This window comes from Dysidea avara, chromosome 5 (genome assembly GCF_963678975.1).
Source record: "Dysidea avara chromosome 5, odDysAvar1.4, whole genome shotgun sequence".
NCBI lineage: Eukaryota > Metazoa > Porifera > Demospongiae > Dictyoceratida > Dysideidae > Dysidea > Dysidea avara.
The window spans coordinates 38301980-38318364 of NC_089276.1; the positions used below are offsets into that span (position 1 = coordinate 38301980).

Consider the following 16385-nt stretch of genomic DNA (forward strand, 5'->3'; position numbering starts at 1 on the left):
TTGCCATATATATTAACTACACAAGTGGATGAATGAAGCCCTTTAAACAAACCGATGCACTTCATTGTATGTATAGGTGCAGGCAGATTTGGAAAAATTCCATAACAGAACCAACTACATGTTTCCAGTAAATGTTCTATTAGAGTAGTTAGCTGACTGCTCTATTAGAGTATCTCGATCTTGTACACCTCCAATGCTGATCCAGGTCCTTGTTGCATAAACATTAGCATAAATCCACTGATAATACCTTGGAAAGATGTTTATAAGGTGGTTTTATGAGTAGCTATTTGTATTATTAGTGATCATATAATTATGCTAAGACAAAATTTCATTATAATACTCAGCATATTGATCAAGTAAAGCCTAAATATGAAGGGGGGGGGGGGGGGGGGGGGGGGCTTCAGCCCCCAAAGCCCCCCCCCCTGGATCCGCCCCTGAGACAATACACCTTAATTGGTCCAATTCCTACGAATTGAATATTGATTATTGATGGTTAGTCAATATATACGGTATAGTCTACCCGACCGTATTAGGTCAGGTAATAGGTCATAAACCTTATCAGTTCAGTTAAGGTGAATTCCCATAGTCTTGGTAAAAGGTGAATCCCACAATACATTGCGCATTGAAAAAATTGATGAACCAGTGGTGGAAGCTGTGAAAAAGCGGAATATCTACTGCTGCTACAAACGTAAAGTATTCCCAAAAGATATGTGAGTAATTATCCATCTGTATTAGTTGATTATCCCTTCGCAATGTTGCCGGCGTTTTGAAACTAGTCTACAACGAGGCCTACAATCATGGTCATTCTGCACCATTTTATGCATTTTACGTATTTTGGGGGGCGTAGGGTTTTCAGTAGTAAAGTTCAGAACTTTTTGATATGCACCACCTTTCTGGAGCAGAAAGAAACGTTTTCTGTTATAGTTTGTCCGAGAGTTTGTCCATAAACATGGGAACGCAGGTGATCCTGAATTATAGCAGTAATGACGGTAGAGGCGGAAATTTGTTCAGTTCTCAGCGAGAGAAGAACTGAATCCAAGGCCACTCCAAATGAGGATTTAGTTTCCCATCCTCCATCTAGAGTATACTACCCATGGTCATATTATTGCGAGTATTATTGCCATTATTCTCTAATTCATATAAAAAATAGCCATTGGATTTGTAAATCTAATAAAAATTAGATAAATTTACATATTTTAGCAGGATCCTGCATTTTAGCACACATTATAAGGCTCAAAAACATACTAAACTGAACTCTAGGAAACATAACTCATAATAAAATAGGCTACAACAATCTAGAACAACATCTCCATTAACAAACACGATAGCTTCAAGGGTGACTCGATCGTAAATCTTGTAAACAAACTGAAAAAGCAGACCCCAGGTAATAGACCTTGGTCCAATTCCTACAAAATATTGATGGTTAATCAATATATACGGTATACCTGACCATATTAGGTCATAAACTTTATTGGTTAAAGGTGAATTCCCATAGTCTTGGTAATGGATGAATCCCACAATACACATTGTGCATTGGAAAAATTGATGAATCAGTGGCGGAAACTGTGAGAAAGCAGAATATTTACTGCTGCTACAAACATGAAATTCACGTGGAGCAGTGTTGAAACCGGGTCGGGTCAACCGGGTCACATTTTCTCCGGGTCATCCAGGTCCGACCCAGTTTACAAATTATCCGGGTCAGACCCGGATTGGATCATGCGAGAAACGAAATTGTTCCGTTTGACGGCGTGAAAACTTATAAACGCTATCGCGTAGCTCTTTCGTGAGCCACGCCCACTTATCGCGTTGCCAACATATGCTCAGCTACGCCCATTTATTAGTAAGTGCAGCATGTAGCACGAAACTGAGGGTATCTATGGCTATTGTCAGTAGGTGACCTTTTTTTTTTTTTTTTTTTTTTGTCTTCAACCTACAGCTAGGCTGAAGTTGCAATATTTACTCAACACGAATCGAACGCTCAAAACGTAGTCTCGCTCATTTGCTCGAGACTAGCCGAAACATAGCTCTTATCGCACGCCTCGGCTTTAATTAATCCGGGTCAGTGGGTCATCCGGGTCAGCAGTAGTGACCCGGTTTCAACGTTGACGTGGAGTATTCCCAAAAGGTATGTGAGTAATTATCCATCTGTATTAGTTGATTATCCCTTTGTAGTGTTGCCGGCGTTTCGATACTAGTCTAGAATCACAGTCATTTTGCACCATTTTAGGAATTTTACGTATTTTTGGGGGTGTAGGCTTTTCAATAGTAAAGTACAGTAAAAGTTCAAAACTTTTTGATATGATTAGAAATATTATTTCCTGTCAGTGCTTGTGCCACGTGTATTAGCAATAGCTGAAGGAATGAATTTCAGCAAGTGTATCACTTGATATCATATTAGCTAAATAGTGAAGGCTTATTTTACCAACGGTAGCTAATATATGCAAGGCTATACGCTATCATTTCTAACATCCATTTGATAGCTATATAATTTGTTGTTTTCCTATAAACTACCACAAGGGTCACAATGCTGGTGAAATACAACTGGCACAATCACTTGAATCACAATTAACCTGTTGTTGATAAAGTCTTCAATTGGTGTAGGGATTCCAAACCTACTGACAAGTAGCTGTGTGAAGTACTAGGTAAATCAAAAAATGTGTGACCACTTGACAAAACTCCAGCACCCGAAATGCGTTTGAAATCATGATAGTTGCTTCTAAGAATGTTGCTTAGCTGCCTTTTCATAAATGTGTTTGAAACAATATGTAATAATGTGCTCTCATACAAGCAAAGTAGTGAAATCAGTATATAGTGAAACAGCTGCTGGGAGCATGTGTGCTTCTTTTTAGAGAAACCCTTTGACGTACAGACAGAGTGCATGATGCACTAAAGTTCCTGCAGTTTTCTACCAGTCAACTGAGTACAATATTTATTAAGCCAGAAAGTCGCAAACACAGGAAAAGTGCATGTCAGTCATTGCAAGTGAGGGGCTGCTATCTCATTCTTGGACTCTCTTCGTGTGCTTGTCAAAACTCTCTTGGTCATGGCAAATGCTGTGAAGATGTGGTAGAAAAGCTGTACTATTCAGCTATATATGTTTGAAGAAATACACACCTGTAACTACTCTGGTCCAATGTGAACACTGTTTTGTTCTCTGTACAACTATAATGGCATGTGAAGATAAGGATAAAACCCTAATTGTATAAAAAGAGTATAAAGCAAGAATATAAACAGTATTTTGCATGTTTGCGTCACTGTAAGTTGCATTATTATTAGTATTAGTATTATTAGTATAGAATAGTTGCATAGTATTCATTGGTTGTAATGTTTTCAACATGTCTCACACCATTTAGCTTTTAAAAGCCAACAGCCAAGTTTTCTGTTATTTTTGATTAACATTGACAGTATCAGGTGAGCTTTAATTAACTGGTGGGTGGGAGTTGCAGGGAAAACAGATTTTTTAACACAATAAGTGATAGCATGGAGCCAGTGTATTTGACCACGTTGTGGGCTTGTAAATGCTTAAGGAATAATAGCATTGTAGTAACAGATTTCATCCACTTCCATAAAGCATGTCAACATGTAGCTACCTTGTTTAATATGAATAGTTATGTATGCATGCACAATAGTACAAAGCAAATTATGTATATGTTACAATAGACACATAACAATGGAATCTTCTCTTGTTATCTTTGAAGTGACTTTAATGCTGCAATGTCTAATCCCTTCAGGTTAGTAAACATGTCATATATAAATACTGGTTTAGAAGTGTACATAGCTACAGTAGATAGTATGTATATATGGGATTTTTTGGTTCAATATTTGTAACCGGATTTTGGAAAATTACCAATATGGGTGCACATGAAATAATTAGAATTTTCATGTTATTATATAACTATTATGAGCAGAGCACAGTTATAAAAATATTTCTAAAATTTTTCTAGTAATGTAAGGTATTGAGAATGGCTTACAATCAATAACAAGTAGATTTGCACTATAAAGCTTGTTATTTGGTCATCATGTAGTCAAGTTATCATGTAGAAATGATAATGATTTGATGATGTGTGAGTTTCTGGTAGTGTAAGTTTATCACATAATGGTTTATCATTTAGTAGTGTTGTTTTATAAATATTTTAAGTGTCAAATGCGCCCATATGGTTGATTTTCCAAAATTCAGTCACATTTGTGACCCGCTGAACAAAAACCAGCTGTTTTTGCACATTCCTTGAATTCCATTTTATTGCTTTTCTGTTATCTATAGTAACAAAGGAGTGGACAGCTAAAGTTTCAGCCTTTTGTGGGATCTGTACAACAACAATACGGCAAATAAATTACAGGCGCATATTTAATTAATTATAACTCACGATTGAAACAAGCTACGAAAACGAAGTTTGGCTCAGTATTTTCACCATGAACTGGCACATCGATCGGGGTATAGTGTTTTCCCTGTACATCTCCATGGGGACAAAGAAGAAGGCCATTTCAACAATTAAATGATGACAGTAAATTTTATTTCTACTGCATTATAAATAAGCACCCATAACTCACATACTGTACACTGTACAAACACGAAACAAAGATTTTCTTACTCCCAATGAACAGGAGAATCTGGTGGTATATAGATTTTATTGATTTGAGTTTTTTTGGTACATAATGAAGCGATTGAATGTATGTAAAATTTTTATGTAGCACATGTAGTTTTATCCAGTTTATTTCAATACATTTTTATAGCAAAATAAACTATTGTGAAAATGGCCAGTTTTTGCTCAGCGGGTCACATTTATAGCTTTGATGCCAAGATTCTGCATTTATAAGATTTGCTTCTTGTGAGGCCCCAGTAGGATAGTCAGTAAAAACAGTGATGACATGTATGTATATACTATGTATGTAATGTATTACTATGTAACACTTTCACACCTCAGATCAAAGGAATTCCAGAGGATACATTTGCCATGTACACCTCAACACAGGGAGACATCTAAATGTACATTGAAATGTGTCCCGGGAAAGTGGTTGCACTTCTAAAAGAGCAAGCCACTTTCATCAAAGCAAGTATGGCCTTGATGTGAATGAAGTAGTGGTACCACCCTCTATTTGTTTTATACAAGCTCAGACCGAAATCGATTGTGGGAATAAATCAATGCTCACGTAATGATTACCACAAATTGAAGTGTTTCCAGAAGCAGCAGTCAAATGAATTAAGGAGTTTTGGTATCCTGGCCATTCTACAAGTTGTAAAATGTTACTTAAAGGTGAGAACTAGTCTTGCAGTACATTCCCAAGCGTTTCAGCACGTATTTGAATGTGGACACACCCACATTAGGGATGACGTGAGTTAAACATTCTATAACAAACCTTACCCCTTTAGGTCTTTAGTAGATGTTGGGATTAGTCTTTAAACAACGCGAAAGCATTAAAACACTTGTAACTTCCCTGAAATTTGCCCTACTCGACTTTCCGCAATATCCATAGGACTCATCCGTTTATTATAACAATCGTAGCTACAATGTTACTTGCTGCCTAACTGTAATTGAATCTTTCAGGCATGCATATATAACGAATCCAGTGATTCCACTCGTATTGGCATTAAGGCTATCAACCTTAACGGAAGTGTTACATATTAGCTGTAACATGGGCACTTGTGATTTGCCAGAAATGTATGCCCACAGTCCTCGGGCTGCGCCGTTGGACTTTGGGCATACATTTCTGGCAAATCATGAGTACCCATGTTACAACTATAAAATAACTACCTGCTCGTGCGTGTAGCCAACTTTGTTTATTGTGGTAGCCTTGTCAACTGTACATGTGTAGGTCCAAAACATAACAAAGTTGTGCTTCATGACCATACCATTCTTATTAACAAAGTGGAAATCAATTGCAACTGTTATATTCTATTACAAACAGTTTTTTTTTAAGTGACTAATTAAACTTTCCACATTCATTAGTAAATATAGTAGTTCTAAATCAGAGTTAGCACCTTAAAAGTGACCTGAAATTCTTCTAATAATCTTCTATGGAATTGTGCTTTTTATTTAGCAGAATTTTCTACTGACTGACTATCTTATGACTTAAGGCAAATGTTTGGCTATACTTGCCTATTGGCATACAGTAGGAGGTATATACATACAATACTTGTATCATGGAGTTATACCTCTGTCTTTTCTTTGTATTTCTCCTACCACAAAGGTGTCAATTTGTGTCAGTGGCTTTGTGTGTCACCTATCCCATAAGAACAAAACAGTAATTTTTGTAGCATGCTTGCAACAGTTGAGGTAAGCAAATTGATTTCAGGTGCACGTAACATGTTTTGTCCTATGTGTAAACAGAACTTATCAAGTTGATGTTGTCCAAAACCCTCACAGTGTTATTTCTTGATGACAAGTACATCATGTGAGCTGGTGAAATGAATCACATCACATAATGTAAATGGGCATATTATATAGTTATACAATGGCCATGAGTGCGTTTATACAGGCAGAGCACAAGTGCACGTTGTATAACTGCTATGTACCACTTCTCACAAGGCAGCTGCACCTCTTATAAAGGCGAGGTTTCTAACATCGATTGTGGGTGATCGAGCCGAACGTTGCGGTGATGTTCCCTCTACAGCATTGCAGCCACCCGAGATATCATGTTGATCAAAGTTAGTATGCTATGGGCTATAGTACTAACCTGCATTCGCTATTTGGCTCTCGATCATTGGTGGTACTCAGCATATGTCAATCGCCTGTGATTGTTCTCTCAAAAAAAAAGCAGCTAAAACACGGTCAAAGTAAACAAAACGTAACTACTGAACCACTACTAGTCTAATTCTTACTACCTACACTGGCTAAACACAATCTAGTGGCAAGACAAAAACTGGCTGCCACAATCGAATGTAATAGTGGGGATTATTTAGAATAAGTATAATAATATTATTGACTCATTGTCGAAGATGGACTATAGATTAATTAATTAATCTAGACTCAGATGACATCAGACTAGTAAGGTTATAAGTACGTTTATATGTATTGTAGACTAGAGTTTTGGCCACCGCGTTGGCTTTTTCGATCGCCATTAGCTGCTTGGTTGGCCTTTGATCTGGTGACATTTAGTGATGTTATGGACCCACAAAAACATATTTTGTGTTAATATCTTGGCCTCAAGGGCACTTCCATACACTATCACTCTTCGTTCTGCCTGCATGCTGTCTCCAATGCTGTAACCAATCACATGTTAGATACAATATGCACACTGAAAGAATAACGCATTACAATTTCCACATGTAATATCCATTATGTATTACACACTACTTTGTATGTAACATGCTATATTACTCGTTACTGAAAAGGTAATATTATTACGTAATGCGTTACATTTGTAATGCGTTATGTCTCACAGCTGACATGCAGCTAGTTGTAAACAAATATTTAGTTTAAAAAGTACTGAAACAATAGCGATCATCATCTGGCTTGAAAATTTTTTATCCATGCTGGTATATATTGCTAATTATATGGGCTAAAGTATTGTATGCAATACATTTACACTTCAAGTGGTAATTCCCTTGTTTAGCATTTTTTATTGCAATGATCCATATTAGCCTATAAAGTTTCCTTATACTTGTATTTTCATGAAAAGCATGTAGCTATGTGCATGGACTATTTGCCAATCAACTACAGTACATTATATGTTCATGTATCAGTGTGTACAAAATTTGTGAATCAATAGTGATGTGTTTATTTTCTATTAATGAATGTAGGAGGTGAAATTTGCTATGATAGTGTCTCAGTTCAACAAAGAGGAGATGTTATATATAATTCTCCACGTCAAGTAATTGTTCCACGTGCTAATTTTACCTGCACTGGTAGAATAACTGATATAACTGCTAGTTTGAACAGAGTAGGTAGTGGTGTATCTTATCCTTATCTTGAAGTGTGGCATCCACCAACACCTGGTATTGGTGTATTTGATAAAGTGGGTGAAGTTCAGTTAGTGGAAAGTGATGTGGTTCAAGTTGGGACTGGCAATACTTCGTACTGGTATTTGAATGTGTCCCTCAATGAAAGTGACAGAATTGAGTTTAGAGCTGGAGATGTTATAGGATATTATCAGCCATCTGATTCACGTTATAGAGTGTGGAATATTCGCACTACAGGTTATACTGCTTACCAAATGTCCATTTCAGTAAACAGGTCAAATTTAGTTAGATTTGGTACGAATAACAACAGGCAACCACTGATACAATTAACTACAGGTTTGTATGGCAAATACACATTTTGGCATTAGTGTGTCTAAATTTATTGTTATATCGTATATGCACATATATCTCTGCCCTAAGAAAATGTATAACATGGTATATGTGTATTTCAATGCAGTAGCTTAAAAGATTACATAACACTTTGTATGGGCAAATCAAAGGAATTTTTTGGTGTAGATATCTGATGATGCTCTGTTGTCTTGGCATTATGGTCAGGGCATTACTTTTATAATGACAAAAATAATGCCTGTTTTTTCTTACTACTGAATACAGAACTAAAACCTATATCAGCAAGGTGCACTTTATATTGTGGGTTTCAATGACCTCCTGTGGCTTACAATTGAGACTACCGTGGCTCTCAATTGAGACCAACTGAAACCCACAATCAAAATTGTCTCTTGGTGATATAGGTTTCTTAATTTAAAAACCTTACATAGTGTGTACTAGTACCATGTAGTTCATAAGTAGGGATTGTTCTAAAAGTGACAGGCACCGCCCATAATGCAGCCTTTAAAAATCATCCTAGAGGCATCTTACATGACAAAAAAGTCACCCTTACAGAATCATACAGTACTACCTACATGAAAGTTAGGGCATTTCTGACCAACAATGTCACCCTAAAAGTAGCCCTGATTTTCCTTCATGACAGCTTGGCAGTATTGGTTAGGTATAATCAAGCCCAAAATTGTCTTCAGACCGACTCCAAACCCTTCCAACAAGTTTTATGAAAGTTAAACTTTTTGTTTAACAGAATTTTATGCTGACCTAACTCATAACTCAGTGATGGAAAGGCTACGGGCTTGATTTTTCATCCCAAGATGTGTCTTTGCCAACCGCAGTAGCTACAGTGCATGTATCATGGACTTACCTTTGTCCTCCTTTGTGGCCCATCTCTTTTTGCTGATAGCCGAAGGTTTCAATTCATGTTAGTGCATGACTGGACTGATTGCAGAGGGGCTTCTTCTGCTGTTCTTTATTTATAACGCTGTGTAACAAGCTAAACGTGTCTGAAAGCAAAGCGTAATGGCCACTTTACTTTCGAGTCAATAATTGATAGTTGAGGTACTTGTTCAGGCGAAAACATTAATTCTGGTGCCATCCTTTCTTTTGATGCAGTATTCACAGGTTCACCAGTCATAATAATGTTACAAAAAAGTAAACAAATACGTAATAGGAATTTTAAGTTTGATTAGGGATCATAGAAAAAAGTAGAGAAACAAGGGAGGTTGCCTACACCTACAGATATACTAATGGACGTAAATTTAGGATTAAATGTCCATTAGTATATTTGCAGGTGTAGATGGCCTCCCTTGTTTTCCTACTTTTTTTCCAAATTGAACTTAAATTCCTAATTTTTCATTATACTCAGGGGCAGACTTGGGGGGGGGGGGGGGGGGGGGGGGGGCTAAAGGGGCTGTAGCTCTCCCTCCCCCTTTCCTTTCTAAGTTAGTACTTGGCCAATAAAACCCTAAATCTTCCCTCTGTATCAAAAGCAGACTTATTTCAGGAACTGTGCATCACTACCAACACAAATAATGTCTATGTAACTATACCTATTTTTCAACTCTGTTCCAGGAGAGTATAACTTCCTTTTCCTCAAGAGTTCTTCTAAAGCAGGTTTCAATTGTGCGTTGCATCTCCAGTTACAAAAGTTTTAATTGTGCGTTTTGTTTTAATGATTAGCAGTGTTTTCCGCTATAGCTATAAGAGGTGATTAGTGTGGTTGTACATTTTAAAATGAATTGTATGATTCAAAAAGTGTTAGTTGGTTTAATTGGTTAGAGTTATCAGCTTCAGTATAATATGTAGCTACCAACTCAACCATTTAGCAAACTGTAGTCTTGGTAAATGATTTGCAGTCTCATAAGGCAACTACAGAATATTCACCTACTTTAGTCTTTGAATATAAAATCTGTATCGGTTACCTTCTGATATGACCCCATGCTGTGGGTTATGGTGCTGGCATTTGTAGCCAGTTTATAGTTCAGTCTTCATAACCTGGCAGATCTGATAGGCTATCACAACAACAAATTCAGAAAGCCCATAAATGCATATATAGTTGCACTTTGCTAAGTATTTCCAGTGAACTAGCTAATAGCTACTAGTACCCTTCACTGCGTTCTGATTTTCAACACACTTTATTGGTGTTATGGCTAACAAAGTGTCACTAGGCTAAGGAGCATGCATACTAATAATTGTGATGTTCAACACCACTACTACTACTTAGCTATACATTTTTCTGCCTCACAGATTTAGCTGACTAGAGAATGGCTAAGAGGAGCTGATGCATTGTGGCATATAGCTAGCTATATCTAAATGTTTGGTAGGTACAAATGAAAAGATTATGATAGCTATACTCAATGCATATTACAATCAGTCTTTATTTAATGGAAAAGTAAAATTTGAATGATATAAACTGAAATTCCATTATTTTCCACTGAAAAACAGCTAAAAACACTCTCAGATTCACCTTTAGAGGGCATAATGTTCAAAAATTTCCTGGGGGGGCATGCCTCCAGACCCCCCTAGGTTATGAAGTCACTATTCCAAATAGCTAATTGACCATGGATACTACATGAATCTTACAACTAGTGCCTTGTGAGAAGGCTTGGTATCTCCCCCCTTTCAAAAAATCCTAGATCCGCCCCTGATACTTGTTACATAAGCTACAGTGAAAATTATTTGAATATGGCAATAGAAATCTCTATTTAAAAAAGATTTGCATGTTAAATTGATCATGTCAAATCCTTGTCACCCACCAGACCCCTACTCAGACTCAATGGATAAGATACAATCTATGGGAAAATTACTGAACAGGTAGCTACTACACTAGCTGTAATAGATTCTAAACACATGCTGTACATTGTACAGTGTGCAATAAGTTGTAACACAGAAATGCAATCAATGTTTGTTGCAAAAGCAACTGCTTTAGTATCTTAAACCAACAAATATGGAATTGCATACATAGCTGTAGTCTCTGAATGCTACCATGATATTTTATTTGCTATATGGACACAACACAGGTTTGAACAACAAAGGTAAAAATATTCAGAAGCATTTTTAGAGGAAGTTTTTGGTACAGATGATTGATCATTGGTATGGTATTTGTAAACAGCATTTGTTTGATTTCATTTTTAGTGGTTTGATAATAGTGATAGATTATTTTGTTTCACTAATTAGACATCCAATGTGATATCCTATCAACACCATCCAATGGAGGAATGTCATGTAGTTCTGGTAGAGAAGGAGTGGGTTATGAGGGAGACACTTGTAGTTTCACATGTAACACTGGTTATGAGCTAACCGGTAGTGACAATAGGACCTGTCAGAGTAATGGAAGTTGGAGTGGTAGTGAAACCTTTTGTAGACAAGGTACAGTATGTATAACATATATTAAACACACTTCATATGCACCTGTAATTAATACACGTGTTGATTTTGTTTGAATTTGACTCAGAATATTTTGTTAATATGCAGTGTATTTCATTTTTATCAAGGATATATATATGTGACTCGCTGAGCGAAAACTCGACTAGTTTGCATAATTCTGTTCTTGACCGCATTGAAATACATTGGGTAAAAAATGCTTACTACAAAAATAATTTTATGCGTGTTTTAATCGCTTCAGTAAAGAGTGATACAAGGCTGCAATGAAGATTACTAAGTTACCAATGGATTTGCCTGTTAATGGTGAGTAAGAACATCTTTGTTTCATTTCAGTACCATGAAGCAAACGTGAGTTATGGGCAATGGTTTATGTTGCAGTAAAATATTATGTAAATCTTGCCGTTTGTAAGTTTAAACAGCCTTTTTGCTTAAATGCATAGGAGTATTTAGAGCAAAAACTGTACCTTGCTGAATGCCCTAATTCATTGTGAAGACAGTGAGCCAAGTCCCATCTCCACAGCTTGTTTCCTTCATGAGTTATGATCTATTAAACGAGCACCTGTAATTTTTTCCCATATAGTCACTGTACAAATCGATTGTTTTGCACTTCCTGCTGTCTATCGCTATAACTCCACACCTATTTACCAGATAAGGCTGAAACTTTGACAGCCCATTGGTTTTTACCACTGGATAACAAAGAAGTTATAAAAGAAGTTTGATTAAAATGCAAACTAGTCAGGTTTTTGCTCAGCGGGCCACATATGCTGCAATGTGCAGAGCTTCGTTATGTATGGATAACATTTTTATACTCATTTTTAGCTAACAAATGTAAACAATTTTAAACCTGGGTATTTTAAAGGTAGCACCACCCTTTTTAACAGTTTGGCATAGACAAAATTTACTCTTGGTATTGAAAGATGATGGCACTTATAGGTGCATCTCAATAGAGGTGGTAAGTAAAATCACATGCAGAAATTTTGCATCAGCTTGCAGTAATAGCTATTGCATTGTGTACAAGTGCTATTAAAATATAACAAGTACACAAAAAAATGTAGAATTTTAAACTAGAAGAGGGATCATAGCACGTCGATAAAAAGTACTGAAACAAGCTGGAGTGGTGCACGATATTAAATCACAGTAAAGCAATAAGAAGTGTTATATTTTGTGTAGTTGTTTGTTAACTTTTTAAATTATTATGACACACATACGGCATGAAAAGAAAGAAATGGTGCCACACACCCGAGCTATCAATTATCATCTGAAAAGTGAAGTATCCATTACGCTTCATTATCAGCTATGTTCAACCCATTACACAACATTACAAATCAAGAACTGTTTGAAAAGCACCTCTACAATCAAAGTAGCCACTACAAAAATACGGACGATTTCTGTTATCATGAGGGGAAGCCATCACATGCTACTGCCAAATCTACATCTATTGCTGTCTGCAAAGATGAATGGGAAACAAAGGAGGACACTGGCAAGTCCTCGAAGAATGCATTGTACGTACTGCGGTATGCCGAGAGGCACGTGTCTGGCTGAAGTGATGTCGAACAGTAACAAAGTCAAATCCATAGCCATAGTTGTTATTGAGTTACACTTGTCTGAAGGCATCAGTCAGTCAGTCTCTAGAAAATTCCGTTTAATCATTAAAAAAAATTCATAGCTACTTGTTGAAAGCATTTGGGGTCAATCCGAAGGCTTGTTTACATTTTACCTAAACAATATTGCTTCACATCGTCAGGAAAAGTGAGGCTGGTTTTTGGGTGATTATTTTTTCATGGGCCATACCCAAACCTTTGTGGTCCCTACTATACAGTACTATCATACTGTATGATTATGTACATACGTACTTTATTTTAACTTTCTTTAGAATGTGTAGCAGATGCCAATGTCTATCAAGGAGGAGATGATGAGTTAAGAGTTGATAGACAAGTGATCATTCCATATGTTAACTGTAGTAACAGTGATGGAATAATAACACATATTACTGCTAGTCTATCACTAAATAATAGTGGTAGTGGGTATCCTAGCTTTCAAGTGTGGCGTCCCATGTCAGGTGATCCCAGTGTTTATGAAAGAATTAATGAAATTGTATTAGAAGATAGTGAAATAAGAGCAATGGATGGGTACTGGTTAGCAGAGATAGTTGTTAGTGATAATGAGACGATAGAGTTTAAGTCAGGAGATGTTATTGGATGTTATCATCCATCTAATGTACGTTATCAGGTTAATACTATTAGTGGTAATGGATCAAGTGTTCATTATTGTGATGGAGTGAATAAGACAACTGTTAATATTACTAGCAACAATTGTGAAATGAATTCTCAGCAGCCATTAATTCAGATTTTATTCAGTAAGTTGAACTGTATGTTTAGTATAAGGAAATCATAGTTACATTTGAGTAGGGATCATAGAAATAAAAAACCATGAAACAATAGAGGTTGCATATTAACCAGCAGCTACGTATACTAGTGAAGGTGTGCAATTTGTATGTCCAAATTGTAAATACTGCAATTTTGACATACAAATGCCACTTTGCCAATATAAATATTATATATACTTCCCTTTAGAAGTAAAGTCTAAAAGCAAGGGGGGCTTCAGCCCCCAAAGCCCCTCCCCTAGATCCACTCCTGCAGTCATATACATGTCAATAGTATAGCCATGAAGTACATAAGAATTAATTGCCCACTAGTATAGCTGCAGATGTATAGGTGACCTCCTTTGTTTTATGGCCTTTCATTTCTATGGTCCTTGTTCAAATGTAAAAATTCTAACTTTCCTTATACTTGTTTGTTTATTTTTATGATTAGTTAAACTCAGTGTACAATATAAGGGAAAATTATTGCTTGGACAGAATGGCCAATCAAAAGTAAATTTGATTGGCCATTTCTGAAATTGCATGGCCATAAGATAGAGGTGTACTATCCTGGTGTGTACCCCGCAGTGCGAAGCACAAGCCTTTTAGGGGGTCTGGGGGCATGCCGCTCCTACCCCCAGGAAATTTTTGAAAAAGGATTACTCTGAGATTGAATCTGAGACTACTTTCAGCTACTTATCACTGAACTTTATGCACATACATTTTACAGAGAATTAATTGTGTTTATTAGTAATACATGTACAAAATTTGTATTGCTGCATACAAAAAAAACTATGAATCAAAGTATTGTATAGCCAGTTTGTAGACTTAGCTGGGCTAAATGCTTTGTTACAAGTGGTGTTGGGTCAGCACAGATTAAATTATAACTATCCTACTAGTTGTTGCTAAACTTTCTCTTGTAAATTACAATAAACTTACTCTAGAGCAGAGCACTTTTATCACCTGACTTTCATTCCACTCTCTCCAGCCAGTGCAATCTCTACACATTCTAACCACAAAATAACTTAATATCATACCTCCACTTCACAAACATTATTTTCGTTTCTTCTGGAAAGCGCCACTCATGGAGTCAGTGTAGTGATCGCTTCTTCACAACATCAACTATAACCCACAATTGATAATTGGGGTAAACACGAGGTTCAGTGCTCTATTTTATGCATGCGCATCTAGTTGATGCTTTGACAGGATCAAGATTTCATGCAGTGATTAAATAGCTTCGGTAAGTAAAGGTAACAATACGACAATAATAATAACTATAATAATACATGTACAAAGACTAATAATAAAGAATTACAGTTGTGAAAATTTTGATCGGCACAAATGGCCGACCAACGGCTACATTGATTGGTCAACAACAACACTTGGTCGGAAAATGTCCATTGGCCGACCATTAAAAATTATTGCACTCTGAGTTAGCCAGCGCATACTGTATGAAAGAAAAATTTTGCAACTAATGAATGCCCCTGCTATCAATTACTGAAAAGTGGCTATTCTACTTTGTTCTGAGCTATGCCTCATTATACTACGTTACAAATGAAGAAAGTGCCTCTGCGGTCAATCCACTCATTACAGAAATTACAGATGATTCTTGTAATAGCCAGCAAAAGAAGACATACCTACCTGCAATTCAACACCTCGCAGTGGTGGAGAAAGAAATGCATAGGATACAAAAGGACAAAGGTAAGGTACAGTGTAAGTCCACGATGCGTGTGTTGTACATAGTTGAAGCAGTAAGCAAAAGGCACATCTCAGGCCTAAGCAACATTGAACAGTGAAGAAATCAACAGTGTTTGGCATGCATAGTCAAGTTACATTTGGCTGAAAGCATCAGTTAGGGTAACATGGCTTTCTATACAAGGGATTAGCCAGCATTCATGTTGCTGACATACTGTACACCATTTGCATGTCCTTGTCACCAGTCTGGTCTAACATTGACATCAACTAGACTTGCACTACATCATGTTTGTCTGCTTGGTACATACATTCACTCAATCTCCACACACACATCTACATACACCCCCCCAATTGACACAAATAGGGCAGACTCTACTACACACCTTGTTATAGTTAGACGTCAGCTGTTGTCAGACTTTTTCTCCATTCATCCCAACTGCAACCTTGACTACTTTTCTAGATATGCAAAGTTAATTATTGAATTATTGGCAGACGTGTACACTATGTCACCTTAATAATACAGATAATTCATGGTTGAGATCACTGGTATTGCGGTGTAGAGGGGTTGATATATGTGTACAGTACATGCATATGTACCATTATAGGCAAAGGGGTCCACAAGGTTAACAATATAATCAACAAATTTACATGGTGCAATTGGGTGCAAATATTTGTCACTGTTAAATGGTCTTTACTAGTGAATAAACC

General features: G+C 36.7%; 1 protein-coding gene across 1 annotated transcript in view; it reads left to right on the forward strand.

Moving 5' to 3' along the window:
* The first annotated feature begins 656 nt into the window (after positions 1-656).
* The window catches only part of LOC136256068 (uncharacterized), a 62717-nt gene continuing 46988 nt past the window's right edge, over positions 657-16385 (forward strand). Inside the window, exons 1-6 of the mRNA XM_066048991.1 lie at positions 657-710; positions 3354-3411; positions 3661-3731; positions 7739-8233; positions 11417-11608; positions 13497-13979. Of these exons, the coding sequence (XP_065905063.1) occupies positions 3671-3731; positions 7739-8233; positions 11417-11608; positions 13497-13979 (1231 nt within the window). The 5' untranslated portion in view covers positions 657-710; positions 3354-3411; positions 3661-3670. The remainder of the gene's footprint in view (positions 711-3353; positions 3412-3660; positions 3732-7738; positions 8234-11416; positions 11609-13496; positions 13980-16385) is intronic.